Raw genomic sequence first — 27,788 nt, 5'->3', positions numbered from 1 at the left:
GAACTCATTAAGGTCCTTGGCTAGGCGTCGGTCGTTGGTGGAGTGGGAGACTTTGGGCTTGAAGCTGGTGATCTGTTTCGCTGAGAACTGGTTTTGGAGTTTCTCAGAGTACTGTTGTTTAGCCTCTTTCACCGCCTTGCTAAACTTGTACTTTGCTTCTTTAAGTCTTTGTCTCCACTCCTGAACACCTCTGCCTTATCCAACCTTAACCTTCTGAGTTTGTGAACCAGGGTTTGTCATTGTTGTAACTCACCCTGGTGCATGATGGAACACAGCAGTCCTCACATAAGCTGATGTATGTCATCACAGCCTCTGTGTACTCATCCAGACTGTTGGTTGCAGTCCTGAACACATCCCAGTCAGTACAGTCCAAACACGTCTGGAGATGCTCCACAGCTACACTGGTCCACTTCCTTGATGGCCTCACTACAGGTTTGCAGAGCTTTAGTTTCTGCCTGTAGGCGGAGATCAGGTGGACCATGACGTGGTCAGAGAAACCCAGTGCAGCACGGGGGACAGCGTGATAAGCATCCCTGACTGTGGTGTAACAGTGATCCAGAATGTTCTCCTCTCTGGTCGGGCATCTAATATGCTGTCTATTTTTAGGTAGTATATGAGTGAGGTTTCATTTGTTAAAGGACAATAACTAGGGAGTCCGGGTTGGTCCGCTCCACACACAGTATCTGGTCGGCGAGCATGTGCTGTGCGACCTGCGGCGGGATGTAAACACCGACCAGAATGAATGAATAAGGCTCCGTGCTCTAGCGATGACATCACCCACTGTAAGTCACAGAATACACACCCATTATAATCAATGAAAATGCCTGAAAGAACACTAAACTGAAATGCTTAATAGACCCTGAATAGCTGAATTTGTCCTGAATGTTTTAAATTTGGATGACATCTGTAGGTGAAAGTATGAAGGACATAGATTTTGAAGTTAAAGAGGATTTAAAGAATTTGAAGCCTGCTCTCATTGACTTTACTTGAAAAAAAGCTTAATGTTTTAAAAAGTATTAATAGCAGAACAAATGTTGAAGAAGTCCCATCATGTGCTTAAAGAGCTGAACATTTTGAGATTTGAATGTTTTTTGTAGCTGAATGTATGCAGAAGTTAGAGACGACCAAAAAATGTACGGAATACTAAAAATAAAGAATTGAATAACAATACTGTGAATGCTGCTGAATCAGCACAACAACTAAAAGCTTAAAGGGAAAGTGAAAGACGACGGGGAAATCCGAGTCACACTCAGTCAGGCTTTCAACAGATGGTGACAATAACGGGATTGTTAATGATTTAAAGTGGCCATATTATGCTCATTTTCAGGTTCATAATTGTAATTTGAGGTTGTACCAGAATAGGTTTACATGGTTTAATTTTCAAAAAACACCATATTTTTGTTGTACTGCACATTGCTGCAGCTCCTCTTTTCACCCTGTGTTCAGGTCTCTGTTTTAGCTACAGAGTGAGACCTGTCATTGCTGTAACATCTTTGTTGGCAGTTGCACATGCTCAGTAGCTAGATAAGGACTACATGAGCTAGCTATTTGTTTCTCCAACTTCGGCCTGTACAAGGCAGGATTAGATGGAAGACTTTTTCTAAATGAGGGCACACTTCCAACTTTGCGTGGAATACCTGTAGAACAGGGACATGGAAGTAGTTCTATACAATTTATTTTGTCGATTAGGTGAATTTGTGTGTTGTAGCAGTGTTTTGCCATTGAGAACGAGCTAGCATGCTAACGGTTAGCCCCCCTAGCCCCCTCGTTGCGGCTAGTGACGTAAAAAGAGTTTGAACAGCTCACCCGGAGACTGAAGGCAGGACACATTCAGAAACCGTATCTCGCTCTAAACAGCATGGATGGTTTTTTTCAAAGTTTGTATGAAGCACAAGAGACACACAATTACACCCCAAATAAGACCCCAGAAAAAGTGTTTTTTTTCAGAATATGTGCACTTTAGAACTGACCCCGAATTGGCCCTCAGGTATGTAATATGTCTATTTCCTTTATAAAATAACTTTAGATTGCACAATGTGGTTGTTCATCAGTAGCCGACATTAAATTATGCCCCCCCTTCCATTTAGCACAGATGTGTTATTCCTTTTAGTCCGTGTTTGTGTTGGCCTATTATTTTCTTCTCCCTTGTCCCCCTGTACCAGTGTAAAGCGTTGTGGGTTTCATGAAATGCGCTATATAAATCAAAGTTATTACGTTGGTTGCTACAACAATCTCTTAAAGTGCTCATATTATGCTCATTTTCAGGTTCACATTTTATTTAGAGGTTGTACCAGAATAGGTTTACATGGTTTAATTTTCAAAAAACACCATATTTCAGTTGTACTGCACATTGCTGCAGCTTCTCTTTTCACTCTGTGTGTTGAGCTCTCTGTTTTAGCTACAGAGTGAAACATCGCACTTCTGTTCCATCTTTGTTGGGAGTCGCACATGTGCAGTAGCTAGGTAAGGACTACTAGCTAGAAGCTAGCGCTGCTAGCGGTTAGCCACCTCGTTCTCAATGGCAAAACACTGCTACAACACTATAGAACTACTTCCATGTCCCTGTTCTGCAGGTATTCCACGCAAAGTTGGAAGTGCGCCCTCGTTTAGAAGAAGTCTCCTGGCTAATCCTGCCTTGTACAGACTGAAGTTGCGTGTGGAAGCACCAGAGACACAAAATAACACCCCAAATCCCAGAAAAAGTGTTTTTTTCATAATATGGGCACTTTATTGCTTTGGCTCGTGACACAGTGACAGTGATACCATTACCCTATTCATCTCACGAGACATCCTAAGTTACTAAGTTACTGTATGCAACACTTGAAATGTAGCTATGCGTCTGTAACTTATTCTTTTATTGTAAATGCATAATTTTCTGTCTGAGCTAAACATTCATCGCAATTGTCCAAAGTGGCCGCTAGAATCAACACAAACTGAATGTTACATATAGCCACCTTAATTTAGATACTGATGGCTTTAATGTGCCTCTTTCTCTGTCTCACAAACTTGTACACATTTATGGTGTGTGTAATGGGTAAGGGTTAGGGTTAGGATTTTGATTGCATAGCTTTGTTGGGAAAAACTATTCTGGTCAGGCTAAAAAGATATTTCAATAGGGCCAGAAGTTTGAGAACCATTGTCATAGAGGACTATTGGCCTTGTGGTCTGTCCATTTTGAGTGCCCTACTAGTTAGAATTGTATAGCTGTATATGGAATGTACATGTGATAAGGTAATGGAACATGCCCCGTAGTGAAAAGTCATATCAGGAAGTTCCAATAGTTCATCCATAAGGTTGTAAAACTGCTGAAATAAAATACACACACACACACACACACACACACACACACACACACACACACACGCACACACACACACACACACACACACACACAAACTCACGCATACACACACACACACACACACACACACACACACACACACACACACACACAGGGCACTGGGACACAGTCTATATGACTGGGAAAATGATATTGCACTCACATATGTCACGCTGGAGATTTTTCCTTCTACTCCAGCAGGCTTCCAAGTGGTGAGTACAACAACCTTATCACTCACTTGGGTGTAAATGTTTTTCTTTTAGAGGTTTCCTCTGTAGACTATTTTTTATTTGTTATTTTTTCTGACAGTTTGTTTAAGTCATGGCCCTCCAGTGCCTGGGGTTTCTTAGGCTAAATCTACACTAGTACTTTTCAGTTTGAAAAACAAATATCTTTTGCTACGTCCACATTACTCTGGTGTTTCTGAGCCCCTAAAACAGAGACATTTGGAAACAGTGCTGCCTCCATTTTGGTTTGAAAACTCTGGGGTTGCTTTGTATTCTGGACAGGCACAAATGGAGACCTTTGGAAACAACGTTGCACATCAGTTAGTCTTATCTGTTACGGAGAGTTAAATACCTTTCAGAAACAGTTTCAGCTTGTATATTATATAAGTGAATAAAATAGCCTTGCCAGCCTACTTACTAGAGTTCCACAACTACTGAAGCCATGAACTCAGAAAAATGTGCAATTTATTTTTCATTACAGACTTTGTGGACGTGTAGCGGCTGATTTATCTTGGAGATGTCTCCTATGGGCTTGTATTGCCTTCTCTTTATCTCTGTCTTGGTGTGTTACTGGGTGCCAGCAGGCTGCTATGCCAACGGCAAGGTCACCAAAGTCTGTGCCAGCATGGAACCCCACCATGGTGTCCCCAGTCAAACCGCTCACAGCCCCTACAGCCTAGCAACCAACAGCACTAAGTTCAGTCCCGGAGATCAGATCAAAGGTACCTAAGGACTGTGACAAGTCAGTTGTCAAGATTTGCTGAAATGTTTAAACCTAGCACTGCCAATGCATGCACATCGATGATAAAGCCTCTAATGTGAAAAATAAAATGTTCTATTTTGATCCACTATTTCAGGAAATCCACCCTTACACAGAATCCATACTGTAAATGTTACTCCTATTAGCTAAAACAGTTTCTTATAAGCTACTACAGTTTTTTACGATTACTATGACAATTTTTTCAAAACTTTTAAGAACTTTGCTAAACTCTTAACACAGCACAACATCCGTCTGTGTAGGCTATACATTTAGCACATTTCTTGTTGCTTTGACAGAAAATGCATACAGTTAACACACATTTTAAATACTTGAACTTCTTTTACACACAAGCTCCACCAAGACCAAAACAATGGATCTTTACTGACCCATTTACAAATGCTTTCACTCTGTATGTCAGAACAGATAACATCATGTTCTAAACCTAACTTAAAGGTTAAAGTCAAAGTGAACAGCTGATCATATTGTAAATTGAAACATAAATACAGTCCCCTCCAAAAGTATTGGAACTGCAAAGCAAATTCTTTTATTTTTGTTGTTCACTGAAGACATTTGGGTTTAAGATCAAAAGATGGATATGAGACAAGAGTTCAGAATTTCAGCTTTTACAGTTTTTTCCGATCGCTATGACAATTTTTTGTCAACAACGACACAATGTGTCCTGTCAATTTTTTGTCAACAACTTTCCTAAACTCTTAACACAGTTAGCACAACATCCATCTGTGTAGGCTATACAATTAACATATTTCTTGTTGCTTTGACACAAAATGCATACAGTTACAGTTTTTTACGATCGCTATGACAATTTTTTCAATACTTTTAACAACTTTCCTAAACTCTTAACGCACCAACACACCTACAACACACAATTGACAAAACAGTTAATTTCATGCTCAAAATCACACATTGAAAATTAAACTCCAACACTAATTTTCAAAATATAATAATACACTAACACAATACACTATGTCCACCAAAACATGTCTCAAAATCAAATAATTATTCCAAAACACTTTCCCAACAGGAACATTTAGTCAATCACAGCACAATGTCATACAAAACGCTAGTGTGTAGATTGTGTTTTGCACTGCAGTTTCTCTTGAAGCCTCTCTACATTTTAATTTTTTTTTTAAGATTCATTTTTGGGCTTTTCTGCCTTTATTTGACAGGACAGCTAGTTGAGGAAGGGGAGAGAGAGGGGGGGAAGACATGCAGGAAATCCTCTGCGTCGAGGCATAAACCTCCCAGTATATGTGCGCCTGCTCTACCCACTGATCCAACCCGGCCACCATTTTGTTTCTTTTGCTGCAGAGATTCAATACAAAAAATGAATGACCCATCTCAGAGTAGCTTTATAGAATGTACGGTTTATGAAAAAAAGGAGACAGAGACAGAATTGTCCTGGTACTCCTCTTCCTCTCCCTCGTGAAGGCATTTTATTTTATTTTCTGTGTTCATCTACAGTATATTGTTCAAATAGGTCCTCTTTTACTGTATGTACTACAGCAGGGTTCCCCAATTAGATTTCCAAAAGGGCCAAATTTGGTCAGGCATGCCAAGCCAAGGGCCAAAATGTTTGTTTTTTTGGCGACAGTTTTATGCGCGGATGTAACTTCTATTGTGATTTTATAATTATTAGTAGTGGTGTTAGGAGTCACATAAGAGAAAAATGAAAAATACTAAATTAGTCCAAAACCAACTATTTAATTATGAAATGCCCCTGGAGCATATTCTGTGCAAACAGTCAGCAAACAAAAAGTCCAGCAAACACATTCTCACACACACACACACACACACACACACACACACACACACACAGCGCACACTTCTGTCTGGAACACCCAGGCTTTGGATATCTGCATTCAGATGGTCTTTCTAAGAGACAGAAGGACAAACACAGACAGACAGAGATTTTTAGTTAGTTACTTTTCAAATGTGTTATCAGAATATGCCACATTAGTTTTTAAACTTTTAAAATATGTGAACCAAATAATATCAAGCTGTTAACGACCAAAAGTGTTTGATTTTAATGTGACAATATAATTAATTAGCTTTTATTTGTGTATTATTTTTTTATTGATGTGTATTAAGTTTTAAATTTGACTAACTAGTTGGATGCCATTTACTTTTAATTAAGCTGTGTAGCATATTTAGTAGGAAACATGCTATTACATATTAAATGGTTTCATTGGTTTCATTGTAATAATTATTATACCACAAGAAGATTGACAAAAAGCATAAAATAATTGGATCTGGTTCACTCACCAATCAGTGAGAGAAGTGAGAGCGACGGGATGAGGCAACCTTTCTGATGTCAGGCTTGTATTCTGTTGGGGCAATCCTGAGGCACTGTCCAAGATGTGAATCTGAGAGTCTGTTTCTGTCCTGGCTCTTTATAGCATTCATTGAAGAAAATGCTGATTCACAGAAGTATGTTGAGGGGAACATCGTGAGTAGGAGCATTGCAATATCTCTGGTGTTTTTAAAACGAGCTTGGGGAACCACGTTGATCCAAATGTAACTCACCAGTGCATCTTTGTGTTGAGCTTTGAGCAAATCAGATGTTCCCATCTCGAAGATCTCCATCTGAAGAGCCGCCTCATCTATGGAAGGCACCAGCTTTTTGGCCTCTGCAGTCCACTGGCCGTCAGCTGACACAGAAAACGGCTGTCTTACGAAGAGAAGGATGTCAGCTGGGAGTTTAGGGGAGCTTTCAAATCTTTCCTTGAAGTTTTCTGCCAGCCTGGACACAAAATCCTTCATTGCTGGATCTTCCTGCATTTTATTCTTCTCACAATGCTCACGCAGACGTGGAAAGTGCAACTTTCTCCCATGAATGTCTCTCTCCAGGAGGTGCAGCTTTGACCGGAAAGCTTCAATCGCCTCATACATGTCAGCAACAGTGTGGTTCTTGCCTTGTAGTCGCAGGTTAAGGTGATTTAGATGAGACATGATGTCACACAAAAAAGTAACATCTGATATCACCTTGTTGTCAGTTAAAAAGCTCAAAAAGGTGCTGGCTTTTTGGCTCTGCAGGCTGGATAAAAATGACACAAGTTCATCACGCAGGTCACACACCCTGTCCAACACATGGCCTTTGCTCAGCCAGCGAACGTCATTGTGGAGCAAAAGATCCTTGTGTTCAGCTGACATTTCCTCGAGTAATGCTCTAAAAAGGCGATGCTGCAGACTAGAGCTCTCACGGACAAAGTTAACTAGTCAAGTCACAGTATCCATGGTCTCTTTCATTTTTCCACACAGTTTTGCGCACAAAACTGACTTGTGAATAATGCAGTGAAATGCCAGGAGTGCTGGGTTAACGGCAGAAAGCCTGCTTGCCAAGCTCTGGCGGTGTCTGACGGAGCCCCATCGGTAACAACAGAGACAATTTTACTCACATCTAAGCCATTCCTTTCGAAGAACTGTGTCAGCTCGTTGAATATTTTTTCCCCGGTTGTGTGCCGGGTAGAGAAATCAAACACAGTAGCTCCTCCCGGAATGTCTTCCCATCAAAAAATCTTGCGAACACAGACAGCTGTTCCATGTCGGTTCAGTCACAAGACGAGTCTATTGCCAGCGAGAATGCTTCGGTTTTCTTCAAATCTGTGAGTAGACTAGAAAAACACTCCTCCGCTAAAACTTCAACTCTTCTGGTTGCCGTGTTAGCCGACAGCGGCACTTGCTTCAACAGCTCAACAACTTTTTTTTATTTGTTCCTCTTAGTTTAAAATTTTGGCAGCCATGTCGATTGCACATTGTTTAATTAACTCGGCATTGGCGAATGGCTTCTTAGCTCTTGCAAGCTTCCAAGAAACGTGTAATGAGGCAGCTGTTGCGCTCTCTTGTGCCGATGTTGTTTTACACATAGTTAAAACCGAGTGCTTGTATGATGTTAACATGCTTGCAATTTTTTGTTTGCGCTGGTCAGATTTTTCTTGGTAGTTTGCATTAAAACTGGCAGCATCAATAGAGTTAAAATGTCGCTTCAGATTATCCACTTTGATTACAGCTACATTCTGCATGCATATTAAGCATGTGGGCTTAGCACTGTTGTGGTCCGGTAAAAAAAAACAATACCTCTCCGTCCAGTCAGTTTTGAACTGACGGTTCTCCTGGTCTACCTTGCGTATCTTGGCGAATGCCATGTTGGTTTGACTGCATTTAATAATTTTTTGTGAGGAAGTGGTCAGTCCTTTTGATGAAAGAGGGCTAGCTGGCGAGCGGCTGCGGCTACTGTGTGTGTGTGACACTACACTAGCTAGTCGAGTGGAGAAGAGTACGCAAAGCGCGTGAAGCATGTCTTACGTATGCACGCGGTAAAGGCCACAGGTCAAGTGGAAGGTATGGGATCATTTCAAAATAAAGCAGAGCCGCAGATATTAAATTCATGTTTATTATAACAAGTGAATGCCAGTGCTGTCAGTGTGGGCCAGACATTTGGCTCTTGCTAATTGGGGTTGGCTGTACTACAGTAACATATGGTCATGCGATTGAAAGAACCTCAACACCTGAGTGTGTTTCCTAGAAGGGAATCAGCTGTGATTGCTCTATTTGCATAACTTCAATCAGCTGTTTCTGTATAAAATTGGTCAGTAAAGATCCATTGTTTTGGTCTTGGTGGAGCTTGTGTGTAAAAGAAGTTCAAGCATTTTAAACGTGTGTTAACTGTATGCATTTTGTGTCAAAGCAACAAGAAATATGTTAATTGTATAGCCTACACAGATGGATGTTGTGCTAACTGTGTTAAGAGTTTAGGAAAGTTGTTGACAAAAAATTGACAGGACACATTGTGTCGTTGTTGACAAAAAAATTGTCATAGCGATCGGAAAAAACTGTAAAAGCTGAAATTCTGAACTCTTGTCTCATATCCATCTTTTGATCTTAAACCCAAATGTCTTCAGTGAACAACAAAAATAAAAGAATTTGCTTTGCAGTTTCAATACTTTTGGAGGGGACTGTATTTATGTTTCAATTTACAATATGATCAGCTGTTCACTTTGACTTTAACACAGACACAAATTTTAAATACTTGAACTTCTTTTACACACAAGCTCCAGTAAGACCAAAACAATGGATCTTTACTGACCCATTTACAAATGCTTTCACTCTGTATGTCAGAACAGATAACATCATGTTCTAAACCTAACTTAAAGGCTAAAGTCAAAGTGAACAGCTGTTCAGAAATAAACACAAATATACCCCCTCCATTTTGTTCCATTGCTACTGAGAAACAGCTGATTGAAGTTATGCAAATAGATCAATCACAGCTGATTCCCATCTAGGAAACACACTCAGGTGTACTGTAGTACTTTCAATCGCATGACTATATGTTACTGTAGTACATACAGTAAAAGAGGACCTATTTGGACAGATTTTGTGTGGAAAAGGAACAATAAAGATGAACACAAAGAATGTAAGAAAAATTGCTGCATGAGTGAGATGAAGACAAGTACCAGGACATCTTTGTCTCTGTCTTCTTTTTTTCATAGACCGTACATTCTATAAAGCTACTCTGAGATGGGTCACTCATTTTTTGTATTGAATTTCTAAAGCAAAAGAAACAAAATGCATACATTTACTAAACCCAACAAAACAAACATGTAGAGAGGCTTCAAGAGAAACTGCAGTGTAAAACACAATCTATGATCCATACAATATACTTTTGTCTATCGTATAAGGGCAGACCTGACACATATAAAATAATGCAGTTGCTGTAATTCCATCTGATGTTAGTGTTTTGTATGACATTGTGCTATGATTGACTAAATGTTCCTGTTGGGAGAGAACATGTGTTAGTGTTTTGGAAGAATTATTTGATTTTGAGACATGATTGCATTGTTTTGGTGGACATAGTGTATTGTGTTAGTGAATTATTGTATTTCGAAAATTAATGTTAGAGTTTAGTTTTCAATGTGTGATTTTGAACATGAAATTAACTGTTTTGTCAATTGTGTGTTGTAGGTGTGTTGGTGCGTTAAGAGTTTAGGAAAGTTGTTAAAAGTATTGAAAAAATTGTCATAGCGATTGGAAAAAACTGTAAGACATGGGCTCCCCTGAAAACGTGATTTGTGAAATTTTGGGGGGTCTCTAAAAATATTGACAATGTGTCATTTTGACGTGCAATTTCAGTTTTGTGTAATGTGATCATCGTGGATTATTATGTGTGAAATTGCAAAAATATCATTCATTCATGCAGGACGACGATTTAAACCTAATTCACTTGAATAAAGATAACTATACATGCTGTTCTTGTCATGAGGTTCAAGGTGTGGTGGCGCTGCGGTGCAAATTCAACTCATGTTTAGTACATGTTAACTCAAAGATTAACATAAAAAATATAGGGCTGTCAGCGTTAACACGTTAATCGCGATGCGATTAAGGACAGACTTTACACTTCACTCGGCTTTGCGTCGTGCCTAACAGCTACTATTTTGACCCTTTGCAGCACCGTTACTTATCATCAAGCCACTTCCTCCTAACACATCCTGCTGCTGCAGGCTGCAGCATGATGGAGAAACACAGCAGCAATAAATCTGAATGGAGCTTTTTATTTTCCAAAACTCCCGGACGGCTCGTAGACAAGTCGAAAGCCATATGCACGTTGTGTAAAGCTGAATGAAAATATCACAGAAGCACGTCAAGCTTGAGCTACCACCTACGGAGCTAAGCATAGAGGTACAGTTAACGTGATGCTACTTGCCGACCTGTGGATGAAACCAAATCCCAAAAAATTACTACAGCTCTTGCGAAACGGGTGGCAACTAACTGCAGACCTGTCAGCATCGTAGAGGACTCGGGTCTTAAAGACATACTACGGTTGACCTGTGTCGTTGCTGTTGAGGGGACAGTAGTTTTCACGGATACACAGCCTGTATGACACGGAGAAAGCAGCCACACTGGAACTGCTGCAAGGTGCTGCAAACTTTGTCTCATTAACCGGTGATCACTGGACGTCAGTGAGTAATCAACATTATTTAGGAGTTACTAAACACTAGATTGACTCTAGTAAGGATAGGGAATTTTTAGTTTTTTAGTTAGGTACTTGGAGGAATTGTGCAATAATGACAGATTCACACATTTTTCTTTTGTTTACAGTAAATAAATAATTACAAATCTTAAAATCAAGTTCATAAAGTAACTTTCTTTGCATTCATTTGATTCCCAATCAAGATACACTGGTAAGAATAGCTTTTGATTGTTAATATGTACTTAAAAACTGTTCTGAAATGCAAAATAATAGAATTTTAATCATGTGATAAAATATGCAATTAATTGCGATTAACTATAGAAATTCAGCGATTAATCGCGATTAAAAAAAAATTAATCGTTTGACAGCCCTAAAAAAAATATAAATGTTGGAGGCCATTAATCGGCGTGCAAAGTCCTTGAAATCCATTCTGCAGTTAGCATCACACATGGCAAAAAGAAAACAAGGCAGTTTACTTGTGTTTGTAGTGATGACGTTAACAGCACGACTGATTCACCTGCTGCAAGCACTGTTAGCACACCTCTCGCCGGGGTGACAACGCAAGAAGAAGCTGAAGAAATAATATCCTCTCTGGGTGAAGATGGTGGTGGTAACAGCTCGTCAGAGGCCGGTCACCATCCTAACCTCTCTGACTGAAGATGGTGGTGGTAACAGCTCGTCAGAGGCTGGTCACCATCCTAACCCCTCTGACTGAAGATAGAGGTGGTAACAGGTCGTCAGAGGCCGGTCACCATCCTAACCTCTCTGACTGAAGATGGTGGTGGTAACAGCTCGTCAGAGGCTGGTCACCATCCTAACCCCTCTGACTGAAGATAGAGGTGGTAACAGCTCGTCAGAGGCCGGTCACCATCCTAACCTCTCTGACTGAAGATGGTGGTGGTAACAGCTCATCAGAGGCCAGTCACCATCCTAACCCCTCTGACTGAAGATAGAGGTGGTAACAGCTCGTCAGAGGCCGGTCACCATCCTAACCTCTCTGGCTGAAGATGGTGGTGGTAACAGCTCGTCAGAGGCCAGTCACACATTTCAGTCATTTTGTTTGCAAAAGGCTCAAAACATTTAAAATATGCAACAAAAGCTAATTTTGCCTTCAATCAACACAACTTGCAAACAAGCGTATGAACTCTTCCAATCAACCATTACACAGTGGACAACAAAATACAAAATACAGCACTCAGTGGGAATCAGTGCACCATTGCTTGTCACTGTAGCCCATTACTGTACATAGCTTTCATGCCAGTGACATTTGTTGATCCAAGAACTGGATCCAGAATCAGAAATGCTTTGATGCAAATTTTATTGATTCCATTGATTCTTATTTCAAACTGTGGCTGAAAACTGAAATACTGTAAATATTACACAAAATACATGTAAACCAAAATAAAATCTATTAGAGTATAAGAAATTAAGAAAATAAAAACAAAATCTCTTACAGTAAAGTATAAACATCTATTACTGTAGAGTATAAGAAATAGCCACTATTGATACTGAGTCTCTTTTGTCTTGATGATGGGGCCACATGGCCATGATTGATAACGTGATCAATAACAGTTGCCCGAATTTCATCAGAAACCTGAGCCCTTCCAACTATACCTCCACCTCGTCTCGGACTCCTCTTCCTCGGACCCCTCTACCTCTTCCTCTCACTCTCATCTTCCTTTGACCTCTTCCATCCATGTTGGCAAAGAACAGCACAGACGCTGCACCTTTAAGGCCTGCAGACTGATTGCTAATTGAAGATTTGTGTGAAGGAGTGTCAAACAGGTGCTTCAGTGATTTCATACTGATGTAGGTAGTTTCTAATAGTTAGGAACAGATGGTTTCTGTTTGGTTACCATAGCTAAAACAATGGGGTTTGGACTGCTTGAATGATTGTTAACTGTTCTGCAAAAGGGTGGGGAAAATGTGTCAATCCAATGAGAAAGGGTTAAGGTGTCTTCTGCTCTGCTGAGACAGTGATGATGAAAACCAAGTGGATCCCAGTTTCTTTAAGCAGGTCAAAGCAATCAAGAAAAACTGTAATCTTGTGTCGCTTTTCCATCACATGGTATCTGCTCAACTCGCCTCGACTCTACTTGCCTTTTTTGGTTTTCTCATTACGAAAAAAAGTACCTGGTACCTGCTAACAGGTACTATTTTTAGTACCACCTCAGTCGAGGTTCCAAGCGAGCTGAGCCGATACCAAGTGGTGATGTGAAAGCGACATATGGGGATGTCCTGAACAAACCCGCTATTTTTAAATAGTTCAGCCAGCTGTGTTTTTTTTTGCTGCCTCCAGCTTCATTTGAAACAAAATGTGTCTTCTGGCAACAACAACACACCTTCCACGTTCTGTGTGTGTGTCGCGTTAGGTCACGGCAGTTTACTGTGGCGCCGCTTGTTTTACAGTTCTGCGGAGGCTCGCGGCAGAGCTTTTGCCGTAGCCTATGTACACACATACATGCCGGCTCGATGCACACACCTGATGTTTATACTTGCGCTGGTGTGTGCGTCGAGCCGGCATGCCACGCTGAGGCGGTACTAAAATCTGCAATGGAAAACGGGCGCACAGTGTGTCCAGTCGAGTTGAGGCGAGTCAAGCAGATACCATGTAATGGAAAACACCATTAGTCTCATCAGTCCATAAGATTATGTTCCAGAACTTTTGCGGCTCATCTCTGTACTTCTTTGCATATTCCAATCTGGCCTTCCGATTCTTACTGCTGATGAGTGGTTTGCATCTTGCGGTATGGCCTCTATATTTCTGCTCTCGGAGTCTTCTTCGAACAGTGGATTGTGATACCTTCACCCCTGCACTTTGGAGGTCGTTGGTGATGTCACTTACTGATGATTTTGGGGTTTTCTTCACAGCTCTCACAATATTTCTGTCATCAACTACTGTTGTTTTCCTTGGCCGACCTGTTCGACAGTAGTTTTTCTTTTCAGGACATTCCAAATTGTTGTGTTTGCTATGCCCAATGTTTGTCCAATGGCTCTGGTCGATTTTCATTCTTTTCTCAACTTGAAAATGGCTTGCTTTTCTCCCATAGACAGCTCTCTGGTTTTCATGTTGGTTTATCCTCTTTAAACAAGAAATTCAGTCTTTATAGGTTTAAACCAAGTATAAAAAGGCAACACCTGGGCAACAAGAAGCATCTATCAGTCACATGTTCCAATAGTTTTGTCACTTGAAAAATGGGTGGGTTCAAACAAAGGGTGGTATGTCCTGAGTTGTTTAACACATCTTGACATAAATACCAGGAAATAAAAGCTGAAATTCTGAACTCCTGTCTCATATCCATCTTTTGATCTTAAACCCAAATGTCTTCAGTGAACAACAAAAACAGGAATTTGCCTTGCAGTTCCAATACTTTTGGAGGGGACTGTATATCCCCTGCATTTTATTCCATTGCTACTGAGAAACAGCTGATTGAAGTTATGCAAATAGATCGATCACAGCTGATTGACATCTAGGAAACACACTCAGGTGTTGAGGTTCTTTCAATCGCATGACCATATGGTAATACATAAAAGAGGTCCTATTAGAACAATATAGATGAACACAAAAAAGGGGGAAAATGCCTGCACGAGGGAGAGGAAGACGAGTACCAGGACAATTCTGTCTCGGTCTTCTTTTTTTCATACAGTAAACCGTACATTCTATAAAGCTACTCTGAGATGGGTCATTCATTTTCGGTATTGAATTTCTGCAGCAAAAGAAACTAATAACTAATAAAGGCAGACCTGACACATATCAAATAATGCAGTTGCTGTAATTCCATCTGATGTTAGTGTTTTGTATGACATTGTGCTATGATTGACTAAATGTTCCTGTTGGAAGAGAACATGTGTTAGTGTTTTGGAAGAATTATTTGATTTTGAGACATGTTTGCATTGTTTTGGTGGACATAAGTGAAATTGTGTTAGTAAGTTATTGTATTTTGAAAATTAGTGTTAGAGTTTAGTTTTCAATGTGTGATTTTGAGCATGAAATGCTGTTGGTGCGTTAAGAGTTTAGGAAAGCTGTTAAAAGAATTGAAAAAAATTGTCATAGCGATCGTATAAAACTAAGTATGCAGTACTCCATAAGGAAGAAGCCAGTGAACATATTCTTTTGTAATTGTAATAAAATAAGGGATCAAATATAAATAAAACTTTGACCAAACTAATCATATTTAAGACTCCATTGAATATTTAAAATGCAGGTCCTACTAAGTTATTAGTTTAAAATCAAATGAATAGAAATTATTGATATTGTTAATTTAATTTCTTTTAATTTTTACTTTTGAAACACCGTTTTCAGTCACCCTTTTCGGAACGTATTTTGAGGGCTTTCTACTTCAGGCCAGAGATGCAGCCAATCAGAGCTTGGTATCCACAGTTGGCACCTTTACCCTGACCAATCTGAAAAAGACACAGCTGCTCACCTGTAATAACCACCAGGTGAACATATGCACATATCACATTCACGTAAAGACACAGTAGTTGATATATATGTGTAATAAATATGTAATAATAATAAAGTATGTAATAAATAGTAAAAACATATTTGATCACAAAACCAACATACTCAGATAAGAAAAATATAGTAAAAACAAAACCTGTGTGTGTGTGTGTGTGTGTGTGTGTGTGTGCGCCCAGGGTTCAGCAGTGAGCCATACGAGTGATGCCAGACAGACAGAGGTTGTTGTCATCTGGAATGCTCCCACATATGCTCCCAGACAGGTTCAGTTTTTGTGAGTTTATATTTATGAATTTCATTCAAAGCTAATTTATGAAACTTTTGTTGAAAAGTGGCCACTGCGCTAACAAGTTATGATTGCGCTATAATTTGATACGCAAAATAACAGCAGAAAAGTATCAGTAGCACAAGTAGAGAAGAGTCATACAATCAGCAAACTGACTCAGCAATGTCAGTTAAACAGCATTGAGTGTTATTAGCATTATTAGCTAATGTCACTTGACATAAGTGAGCTCTGCCAGACACATGTGAAACTGGCTCGTTTAGCAACCCCTTGACTCTGTGTTGTGTCATGTTGGCTGGACGAATGGATCAATTTCTGAGTTGCCACTTTCTGTCTGAACAGTTAGACACTTTACAGATAGAGTAGGTCTAGACCACACTCTATAATTTATAAAGTCCCAACAATTCTAGTAATTCCCCCAAGAGCAAGCATTTAGTGTGACAGTGGTGAGGAAAAACTTATTTTTCAGAATCAGAATCAGAAAGGGTTTTATTGCCAAGTACGTTTTTTAACACATACAAGGAATTTGTTTTGGTGTTGTTGGTGCACGTCACACATTCTTTAGATGGAATATTAAACAATATAAGTATAGGTACCAACAATATAAGTATAAGTATATTTACACTGTATGTATTAAGTTAAAAATAAAGAATAAATAACGATATCAATAAAAAATAAAGAGCAAAGAGCATTACAGCAGAGAGAGAACAGTGGCATGAAGGTGGAGAGTCAGGGTGGGGTCCGGGCCTTGTTAATAAGGCTAGTGGCGGAGGAGAAAAAGCTGTTCATGTGATGTGAGGTTTTGGTCCTGATGGACCTCAGCCTCCTGCCAGAGGGGAGTGTCTCAAAGAGTTTGTGGCCGGGGTGGGAGGGGTCGGCCACAATCTTTCCAGCACGCTTCAGAGTCCTGGTGGCGTATAGGTCCTGGAGCAGCGGCAGATTGCAGCCAATCACCTTCTCAGCTGACCGAATGACACGCTGCAGTCTGCCCTTGTCCTTGGCTGTGGCAGCAGCGTACCAGATGGTGATGGAGGATGTGAGGATGGACTCAATGATGGCTGTGTAGAAGTGCACCATCATTGTCTTTGACAGGTTGAATTTCTTCAGCTGCCGCAGGAAGTACATCCTCTGATGGGCTTTTTTGATGAGGTCCTGGGAGATGGTGGAGCTCAGGAAGCGGAAAAGACTCCACAGTGTCAATTGTGGAGCCACAGAGGGTGATGGGGGCAGGTGGGGCTGGGTCCACAACCATCTCCACTGTCTTTAGAGCGTTGAGCTCTAGATAGTTTTTCTTGCACCAGGTCACCAGGTGGTCAGCCTCCCACCTGTAGGCGGGCTCGTCGATTGGAGGTGCAGCTGTTGGTGTACAGGGAGAAGAGCAGGGGGGAAAAGAACACAGCCCTGGGGCGATCCGGTGCTGATGGTCTGTGAGTCGGAGACATGTTTCCCCAGCTTCACGGAGAGAGTCTTCACTGAGGTGGGTGGGGGGGTGGAGGGAGGGACCTTTATGGAGGGCATTGGTGGGGAGGCCCAGGACCCTGCTGAGGTAGGGGAGGTGGAGGTGAAGCACAGTGGCTGTAGCTGTAGCGAGGTGTCTTTCAAATCGACAGTAGAACTCGTTCAGGTCGTTGGCTAGGTGCCGGTCATTGAAGGAGTGGGGGTTTTAGGCTTATAGGTGGTGATCTGCCTAAATCCTTTCCAGACAGTCGCAGAGTTGTTAGCTGAAAACTGGCGTTGGAGCTTCTCAGAGTACTGTTGTTTAGCCTCCTTCACTGCCTTGCTAAACTTGTACTTCGACTCTTTAAATCTGTCTTTGTCCCCACTCCTGAAGGCCTCTTCCTTAGCCAGCCTTAACCTTCTGAGTTTGGCTGTGAACCAGGGTTTGTCGTTGTGGAAACTCACTCTGGTTCTTGATGGAACACAGCAGTCCTCACAGAAGCTGATGTATGACGTTACAGCCTATGTGTACTCATCCAGACTGTTGGTAGCAGTCCTGAACACATCCCAGCTAGTAGAATCCAAACATGACTGGAGATGCTCCACAGCCTCACTGGTCCACTTCCTTGATGTCCTCACTACAGGTTTGCAGAGCTTTAGTTTCTGCCTGTGTGGGGATCAGGTGAACCATGACGTGGTCAGAGTGTCCAAGTGCAGCACGGGGGATGGCGTGATAAGCATCCCTGACTGTGGTGTAACAGTGATCCAGAACGTTCTCCTCTCTGGTCTGGTATCTAATATGCTGTATATATTTAGGGAGTTCATGAGTGAGGTTCCCTTTATTAAAGTCTCCAAGGTCGGCAGTATCTGGTCGGCGAGCATGCCCTGTGCGTCCTGCACGTTGGCCTGATGTGAGATGTAAACACCGACCAGAATGAATGAATGGAACTCACGGGGTGAATAAAAAGGCTTACAGTTTATGATGAAATATTCCAGGTCAGGAGAACAATGCTGTTGGGTCACTGTCACGTCGTTGCACCAGCCGCTGTTGATGTAGAAAGAGATTCCTCCACCTTTAGTTTTGCCAGAGAGGTCCGTGTCTCTGTCCACTCTGAAAAGCTGGAAGCCTGCCAGCTGCAGCGCAGAGTCCGGTATTAATCCACAGAGCCATGTCTCCGTGAAGCACAAAACAGTAGATGAAGAAAAGTCCCGGTTTCCCACCAACAGCAGTTGTAATTCCTCCAGTTTGTTGGGCAGTGAGCGCACGTTAGAGAGGAATATTCCCGGGAACGATGTGCGTAATCCTCGCTGGCAGAGACGCACAAGCGCATCGGCCCCGTTTCCCTCTCCTCCGACGTTTCGCTGCGTGAGCAAAGGTGAGCGCACCTTTGACCAGAATGTCCAAAACTTCCAGTGAAGGGAGAAGAAAAGTGGGAAATAAGTCCAATGGTGTTGTCCCCCTGAAGTTCACGAGCTCTTCACTGTTGAATGAGATACGGCTACCATCGCAAGAAACAAAGTTAAAACACAAAACAAAAGAAAACATAGTGCACCAACACACCGTGTCACCATTCTGCGGCGCCATCTTGATTACATTTTTAGGGAGAAACCTGGGACAGACCCAGGCTCTTGGTAGGCGGTGTCTGACAGTGCCGGTTGGGGGTGTGATGAACAGTGGCAAAAATAGTCACAATAAAGATAATGGAACAGTGACTAGAAATAGTAGTCATAGTAGTTCATGTCATATGCCATATTATATGAATTGGCTACATTTGTGCAGAGTGCTCAGCTCAACAATCTACCCATATCTCTCATGATGTCATTTTATTAGTTACACCTTTGTTTGATACGTCAAGATGTCTGCCTTAAGAAAGGTCTAGGCAATATCCTGTGTCCAAGTGAGAATTTTGGTATACAAATGGATGTACAGAAAAGGCAACAGGATAAACAAAATCTACAGGGCTCGTCCTATGGGACTACAAATATCCACAGATATTAGCCATTTGGGTGTCTAAAATGTACAGGCTTCATCTTCTGCGTAGCATTAAAATCTTGATTTAATTTTGATAAACCTTATTTATAATGGAAATTTTAATGACCTAACGATGTTTTGAAAAGTAAATATATGCTCATTAAAATACATGTTTGCATGACTGTGCGACTGTGTTAATCCTTGACTTTATTCTAAAGATTTGTACATTACTTGACAGAATATTCCACAGTGAGTGTTTATCTATGGCTATATTTTTCAGTGTGACTGCAGTGAAACACTACAGTCTATTTTGGGTGAAGCTGCCTGGGCCAATCATCTATCAGCATGGTGTTACTCCCCACCCACCTCAGTCAGACACTACACCTCCTCCAGTACAACCTACAACCACAGCCTCCATCCTGCCTGGGGTTGTAAGTGTCACAACATTTGGACTTCTGATTGTGACAGTGATTTCCTGTCTGAACATGTAGTAATCAATAAACTTCCTCCCCATCTTACACATTTAGTTTACTTCTGAGGGATGTGGCCAGTCAAAATCCTGCCTGCTTGATCCTCCAGGCTGTGATCCAAAAGAAGACCCTCACTGCTTCTTCCTGTCCATGACTACAGAGGGACCAGACAAAACGGTTTGACTTTTAACAGAACTGGTACAATGAAAACAACATCGATGGATTCTGATCACATTCAAACTGGGACGCTGTGTGTCACCAGGGTGTATTTTCCAGATAATCTGATGGATTGCCTGCAGCACAGAAGAACAGAACAGAAGAACCTATTCATGTTGCCAAGTTTCATTGTGTTTTGAGTGTTAAATTACATTTGCCAATGAGGCTATAGTTTTTAATGATGCGCTGGCGGGGATGCTGTTTTACCAAATTATAAATCTCACTAAAACAATAGGGGGTAGTGACAGAAAGGAAGGTCCGTCTCTCAAAATAAGGCAGCTGATCTTATAGCTGATCTGGCGGGGGAGTTGGGGCAGTCTGGCATTAGATTCCCAGCGCTGGCTTTTGCACTAGCTTAATTTGAGTTGCTCTGGAGCTGCCATACTCTTTTCTCCTGACAAAGAGATAACACCGTCAAATTAACTTCTTTCTGCCACTTTGAATTTAGGATTTAATATCACCTACTGATCTTTATCACTTTTCTCTGCAGTCTATGATATTTGAGCTGAGTGGCCCAGCAGAGGGATACATTGCCTTTGCACTGTCCTGGGACAAATGGATGGTAAGCTAGCCCCTCAGTGTAACACAACATTCTGCATTAAATATGTATCTTCAGTAATTAGAAAAATACCTGCAGCTGTAAAGACATTTTTGTTATGATCCATTTACCAACATGTTACTACTACATACTGTATATATTTACGCGTGTGTGTGTGTGTGTGTGTGTGTGTGTGTGTGCGTGTGCGTGTGCTCAGGGCAATGATGATGTGTATATGTGTGTAAAAGATGGGGATAGAGTATTAGTGAGTGCTGCCTTCGTCAGTGGACGGACACACCCTGAAGACCAGTCTGAGGTGAGAAATGAAAAGTCTTTCTGAATACATCTAATGTAATATAAACGGAAGAACAGGAACAGAGAACATTGAAAACTACAGAAGATATCAGTGAAAAAAAAATAGACTTTAATGCTTTCCTTGATTTGTTTTTTTTAAAAGTCAAATTTTACTATGGTACAATTTTGTTCTTGAAAGTATTGAAAGGACTAACTAGTTTAATCAGAAGAGACCTATTTTAGATCAACAATTATTTATTGACGCACAATAAAAATGATAACTGAGAAAAGTCTTTGGCGATTAGACACTATCGTGACATAATGAAATTCCCATCGGGACGTTATCATATTGTAAAGGGGGTCGAGAAGCGTCAGGATACCCCACATGGAGTCTAGACACTGGTGGTGATGAATGAAGAGGATGCTATGATCTGGATTAATGAGAAGAGGATTAAGCTCAGGTGAGCTCAGACCTGGTACTGTAAATTATGAACTGGAAGGAAACGGGGTGGAGGAGGGTCATGACGACTAATGAGCAGACAGACAAACAGATATCCTGGAGCACAGGGAACAAACAATCATTAACTTGATTAACAAGCACACAAGGAAAACTATTTCTCAAAGATTCTACAGCTTGGCCTGAGCATATAGCTACCATTGTGATTGGAACACACAATCTGGCACAGAGTGGGAGATGAGCCGGGATTGATATGCTGGAGAGCTAATTACAGGCAGGTGTGTAGGAAGAGCAGGGACCCAGAAATCAGGAGAGTGAGATGAGTTTCCATTCACGTATTTCTATGCACATTCTGACGAAGCGAACATTTAACACACAGGACTGATCAGCTGTTTCTGCTGCACAGCTGAAACAGCTTTTCATGCTGTGTGTGTGTGTGTGTGTGTATGTGTGTGTGTGTGTGTGTCTGTGTGTGTGGAGAGGCTGCCTCAGCCCTGCCTCTGCCTCCGACACAGAAAGCATATGAGATGACAGAGGCGGTGCGATTGACTAAAATGTTGGTAACATTCATGTTTATGTCAAAATGAATGAATATACTCTTTATTTTCAATTATAAAAATTAGCAATTGCAATATATTGCGTCACCAAAAGCTACCAAGCTCATTTCCATATATCATGTGATAAGTCCATATATTCACTATCGCGACAGGCCTACAAAACACATTATCAGTACTTTAAAGGTGCGTAGGATTTAGTGGTATCTTGCATGAGGTTGCAGACTGCAACCAAATAAAACATGCCAAGTGTGTAATAGAACTCCAGTGGCTGACATGAAGATGCAAAGGGCCCTATCTAGAGCCAGTATTTGGTTTGTCCATTCTGGACTACTGTATATAGATATAAAAGGCTCATTCTAAGCTAACATAAACATAGTTATTGATATAATATTCCATTTCTACCAATAGTTTGCCCTAAGTCCTATACACTATAACTTTAAGTTACAGACAGGAGATTTATATCCATCTTCAGGACAAGGGCAGACTGCAGCGTAACATCTGGATTTTCTCTTAATCGGTAAATGGCTAAGGGGCCGTTTTTTAAGGGGCGGTATTTATGGAATGGACCACCGGAGGAAAATAGGGGAGGGTCATGTCTTTTTATTAGGGCTGTCAATCGATTAAAAAATGTAATCTAATTAATTACATACTCTGTGATTAATTAATCGAAATTAATCGCATACGTAATTAACGGTGCCTGAACCGATGAAGGAAAAGAAAAAAAAGGGTACTAAACAACAGTCGGTGACATTAAAGAACGGCTTGTTTATTGCTAAGGCCATATGGTCAACATTAAATGATTTAATAATAATGTATAACAATAACTCATCACTAGTAAATTGCTGTTGAACGACAAAAACACATTTACAATAACTTCAAATGCACCACGAGGCTGTAGTTTACCGGTTTCATTGAACGCACCGTCTGTGTTGTTTCTCCGACGGCAGCTGCAGATTGTTACATCCCGGTGTTGAATCCTCTACAGTAAAACACAGTCACACTTTACACCGTTTTAACCGTGTTCAATCCAGCTACTAGCGAGCGGTAGGCTAACGTTAGCTGCTGTCGAGTACAGTGTTAACTAGCTAGCGGTATGCTAACCTTAGCTGCTGTTGAGTATAGTGTTAATTAGCTAGCGGTAGGCTAACATTAGCTGCTGTCGAGTATAGTGTTAACTAGCGTCACGTGCAGCGGGGTTTGTGTTGCCTGTGTCATCTTCAGAGCATCAGAGAGAAGAGCAGACATATCAGTGGCACCAGATTTCGGTAGCCAGGGTTGGCAGGAAGAAGATTTTTACAAGTAAATGTTCCAATTAATGATCCAGGCAGAACATTCTCGTCTCCCTCCTTCATTTTACAGTCCAATGGCTCGGGTCAAACCTCAATATGGAATGGATTAATCTGCATTCTTTTTTTTTATGCGTTATTTTTTCTGAGATTAATTAATCGAAATTAACGCGTTATTTTGACACCCCTACTTTTTATTCTTTGTTAAGTCATCCAACTTTTTTAGTCTAGGGGGGAGGGTCACCCAACTTTTGTATTCATGAAAACAGCAAAATTTCAAAGTGGCTTGTTTGGTGCATACTTTTCCATATAGATCTCAGTCTCGGCCCCCCATCACTATCAGATGGGTCTGACCCAACAAAAATCGCAACATGACAGTAACACGAGTTTGGAGTTGCTGTCTTTGAGAATGCAACCCTATAGCTAACTGCGCCATCTGTTGCCAAAGTATCGTCACTGACATAAAGATGGAATATAATGAAGCTGACTAGCTCAAAGGTTTCACATTGCCTCGAGCTGGAGCACCCATGGAAAATACTGAGCACCCATGTGTGCCAGACTGCCTGTAGGCTACATTCATTTAAAAGTAAACATTGCAGTTGTTGCTAAGTGGAGCATGTGAGCGCTGATGGCGGTTACGTGTCAGTTAAACTTCTGATCTCCAATCCAATCTGTATCTGTGAGGAGTGGCGCTGTCCTGAGTTGAAAGCCTACTTCACGGATTTATTATCGAGTTAATAGGCGTGTGCGTTCGTGTCGACCGCTGTCCATTTCCTAAGGTTCTGAAATGCAAACATTTTTGGACTGCTTTTTTTTTTTTAAAGGGCGTGCGCCCGTGAGCACCCACGGAGGAAAACATAAATTGGAAGTGAAGTTCCAGTTGTAGTTCCGATGAGACAACCTGTAGGGGGACCGAAGCAGGAAAAGTTCTCTAGTGTTTTAACTTTGAATTCTGATTGGGAGGGCCAGCTGTCAATATGGGTTATTACCCATAGTGTGCTTTGTTGAATGGTCTCAATGTTTTCTTGTTTTATTTCATGTGAATACTAGTTTACTAGAGGAGTAACTTAGTATTAAGAACACCAAACCCGAGGATTAGTTAAAGTAAATTAAAGTTTATTCAAAACTTATCTATTATTGATTAAACCAAAACTATGGGAGTCTGGAGGTCTGGCCAAAAAGAATAAAAGAAAGGAAGAAGCCTGAGCCAACCCATCAAGGGCCATCAAACCCAGAACTTCCCCCCCTAAACTAAAGAGTAGTGACTAACTAACAGAAACAAAGCCGCAAAAACTACACTACCAGACCTCCATCCTCAAAGCAATAAAACACAAAAGAAGACAACAGAAGACGTTAATCAGAGCTGCTTCAGTCTCAGAGACCCAATCTCTGTCTCCCAGCCTTCCTTATATACAGGGGTGGGGCCACACTGACAATCAGGAATCAGGAACACCTGAAATGAACAGAGAGGAAGAAGAGAGCAGGGCGGGGAGCGTATAACAGATCAAATGTGTGAAATGTTCTTATGACATTTCACAAAAAAATATATTTTGAATGAATGGTTGTGTGGTGGGAGATGTTTACAATCCAAATGAATGGTACATTTTGAATGAAAGACTGGCTGTGTTACAAGGGTAATGAGTTTGGAGTTTTGCACTAAGAATTGTGAAATTGTATCACATGGTTGCGATAATAGTACCAAAGCGATAAAAAAAACTGTAATATGTTTGTATATGTATGCACCATCACTAAGGCAAATTCCATGTAAGTGTAACTTATGATGGCAATAAACCCTTTTCTTATTCTGAGTCTCACGAAGAAACCAAAAATGTTTCCCTTCTGAAATATAATTGGATTTTCTCTGGATTGTGTGTGTGTGTGTGTGTGTGTGTGTGTGTGTGTGTGTGTGTGTGTGTGTGTGTGTGTGTGCAGTCTGTCCTCTCCTCAGTGTCATGGCGGCTGGCAGATGGATATATTCAGTGCAGGTTAAGTAGACCAGTCAAACTGACTAATCAGAAAAGAGCCCTCTATGATCTGGACAAAGACTACTTTCTGTTTCTAGCCAACGGACATGCTCAGTACGGTAAGCTAGTTACCTTGGAAACTGAACCCATTCACCCTTGCAGCCAAACTGTGTCTAAAGGGGCCAATTAATGTCCTTATCAATCTATTGAAGCTTTATTATGACAGTTTGATCTGATAATGGTGTCAGGATGTCATTAACAGGAAACTATCAGCACATAAAGTACAGGCTTTTCCACTGTTGGCTTTTTCTAACACTCAATAGTTCATGGTTAATTGGCCTTTCAAGATTTAAGTGATTTATTAATGGATGACACAAATGCTCACTTGCTCACAAATTCTCACTAGAGAGAAAATGTTATGAAGAAGCTGCAGTTTGAGTTTAACTATAAGTAGCAATTTAAGTTGATTTTTTTGAATGTGTTTATTTGCACAATGAAATCAAGGCAACAGAAACACAACAAGAAATTTAAATAAATATTTAAAAAGATTGTAAGGGTGAGATTAAGAAAATCCCTAGGGGCTTGATGAATCTCACCTTGAGGAAAAGGGGGAAAAATGTTTAATGAACAATTACAATTACAAGAGTCCTATCTACAAATTAAACACAAGTAAGCACTGAATAAAAAAAAACTAAGGTTGGCTACATAAAACAGCAAAGGCATGAAATAAATTACAAGAATATAGATAAAATGAGAATGTGTGGACTTATGATTGAGTAGTTATGAGAGACAGGAAGGCCAAACAAAATCAGATATGAATAGTTCAGATCCATACAGACAGTTAAGTTTGGTTCATCAGACAGGTCCTAAGCCTCTTTTTATAATTTTTGAAAGTTGACTGAAATGCAGTGTTGATACAACTATTCTATAGCTGTGCTCCCTGTATCTAATAGAGAATTGAAAAAAAGCCTAGTACGGAACATTGGAAGGTGTAAATATTTGGCATGTCTTGTATTATAACCGTATACATCAGCATTAGACTGAAAAAATCCTACACAAGGCATCGGAAGGGAAGCTGGCTGGTGCAAAAATGTGAAAATAAAAAGACAAAAGGCACTTCTATGTAAAACACATTTGATGGATAAGGATTCATTTTACTACTGCTTGTTCAAAGGGTGTGTCAACCCATCCTGCTGGCTCTGTCAGCTATATCTGACTTCAAAAGGTCTGTGACTCATAGACTGACTGTTAATCAGTAACATTGAAAACTTTTATGTCCCGCTTATGTTGAATGTACCAGGGGAACTAGTTTGTTAGTAATAGTTTATTAGTTTGCTGACATATATATAACTAAAATTGTGTCTCTCATCTAGGTAAAGTGTGGAAACATAGCCAGCAGCCATTAATCTCCAGCCACAGAAAACATATCACTGGACCACCAGAGATCCTCAGAGGCTCCCGGGCACCCATCATTATGAAAATGCATGGTTTGTTGAGTGCTTGATTTAAACATGTAGGTCACTGTGTGTCTGATGCAGTTAAACTAGCCCATTGATAGGTTTTCTAAGCTTAACACGTTTATATTCCTTTTATTTTCTCTGAGTTACTACAACTTATATGTAAAATATGTAAATGTAATCATAATCAGATTTCTTAATACACAGTCAATGATGCACACACAGCCAAGTGTCAGAAATATATATATATATATATATATATATATATATATATATATATATATATATATATATATATATATATTGTAACACTGGTTGCTGAAGTACTGTGACACAGGAACACAGCTATGATCTAGTTTACCGCTGGGGCCCATCTGCCCCCAAGTTGAGCACTCCAGACCAGGAAGCCGTGGTGATCCCAGAAATTATCCCCCAGAGCTTCACTCAGCGCGCACACCCTACAAGAAGGGTTTAGCCGAGGCAACGGTTGCATCTGTGGGAGAAACACGTTTTGACAAGAGGTTTGTAAAAGAAGTAAAGAGAGCGTGCAGCAGGACAATAGACTTTAAAAAACGTTTGCTCTTGGCATCCCGCTTCTCGTCACTGGGGGCGTGTGCCAGTTGCTGACACACGAGTCCTCGCTCCAAACCTCTTTCAATTAATCTTCTACACCTCTGCACCACTTTTGCAATAAGAAGCTACTCTTTTCATGTCTGTGTCTAAATCGGTTGCATGTTACATACAAAAGGATATGGCAAGCCCTTTGAGCATCAATTCCATATCCTTGATATCAGACGTCAGGTTGCTCCACTAATTGGCTTTTTGTCAGTACTAGTTGGAAAAAATCTTTTACTTGTCACTTGTTTTCAGCAACTAGTGGAATATAAGCCTTACTAGTGACGCAGGGCATGCGCTCGTAGCACCAAAGTCCAAACTAGTCAGCTGTTTGACGCACTAGTGGTCCTGTGAACTGAATAAGTAACACTAAAAGTCTTACTAGTTAACTAGTGACCTGAAATCCAAAGTGCTTACTTGTTAACTAGTAGCACAAAATGCTAATGAGGAGGAGGGGACAAGGGCTTT

General features: G+C 40.7%; 1 protein-coding gene across 3 annotated transcripts in view; it reads left to right on the top strand.

Annotated features, from left to right (window-relative positions):
• Positions 1-4,029: 4,029 nt before the first annotated feature.
• Positions 4,030-27,788, top strand: part of frrs1a (ferric-chelate reductase 1a) — a 36,167-nt gene continuing 12,408 nt past the window's right edge. For all 3 annotated transcript variants that reach the window (XM_078265013.1, XM_078265012.1, XM_078265014.1), the window contains exons 1-9: positions 4,030-4,289; positions 15,616-15,755; positions 15,954-16,048; positions 19,747-19,897; positions 19,994-20,113; positions 20,643-20,714; positions 20,908-21,006; positions 25,217-25,367; positions 26,622-26,735. In XM_078265013.1, coding sequence (XP_078121139.1) covers positions 4,085-4,289; positions 15,616-15,755; positions 15,954-16,048; positions 19,747-19,897; positions 19,994-20,113; positions 20,643-20,714; positions 20,908-21,006; positions 25,217-25,367; positions 26,622-26,735 — 1,147 coding nt within the window. In that variant the 5' untranslated portion in view covers positions 4,030-4,084. The remainder of the gene's footprint in view (positions 4,290-15,615; positions 15,756-15,953; positions 16,049-19,746; positions 19,898-19,993; positions 20,114-20,642; positions 20,715-20,907; positions 21,007-25,216; positions 25,368-26,621; positions 26,736-27,788) is intronic.

This window comes from Sander vitreus, chromosome 12, assembly GCF_031162955.1.
Source record: "Sander vitreus isolate 19-12246 chromosome 12, sanVit1, whole genome shotgun sequence".
Taxonomy (NCBI): domain Eukaryota; kingdom Metazoa; phylum Chordata; class Actinopteri; order Perciformes; family Percidae; genus Sander; species Sander vitreus.
This window is presented reverse-complemented; position numbering and strand designations above follow the sequence as displayed.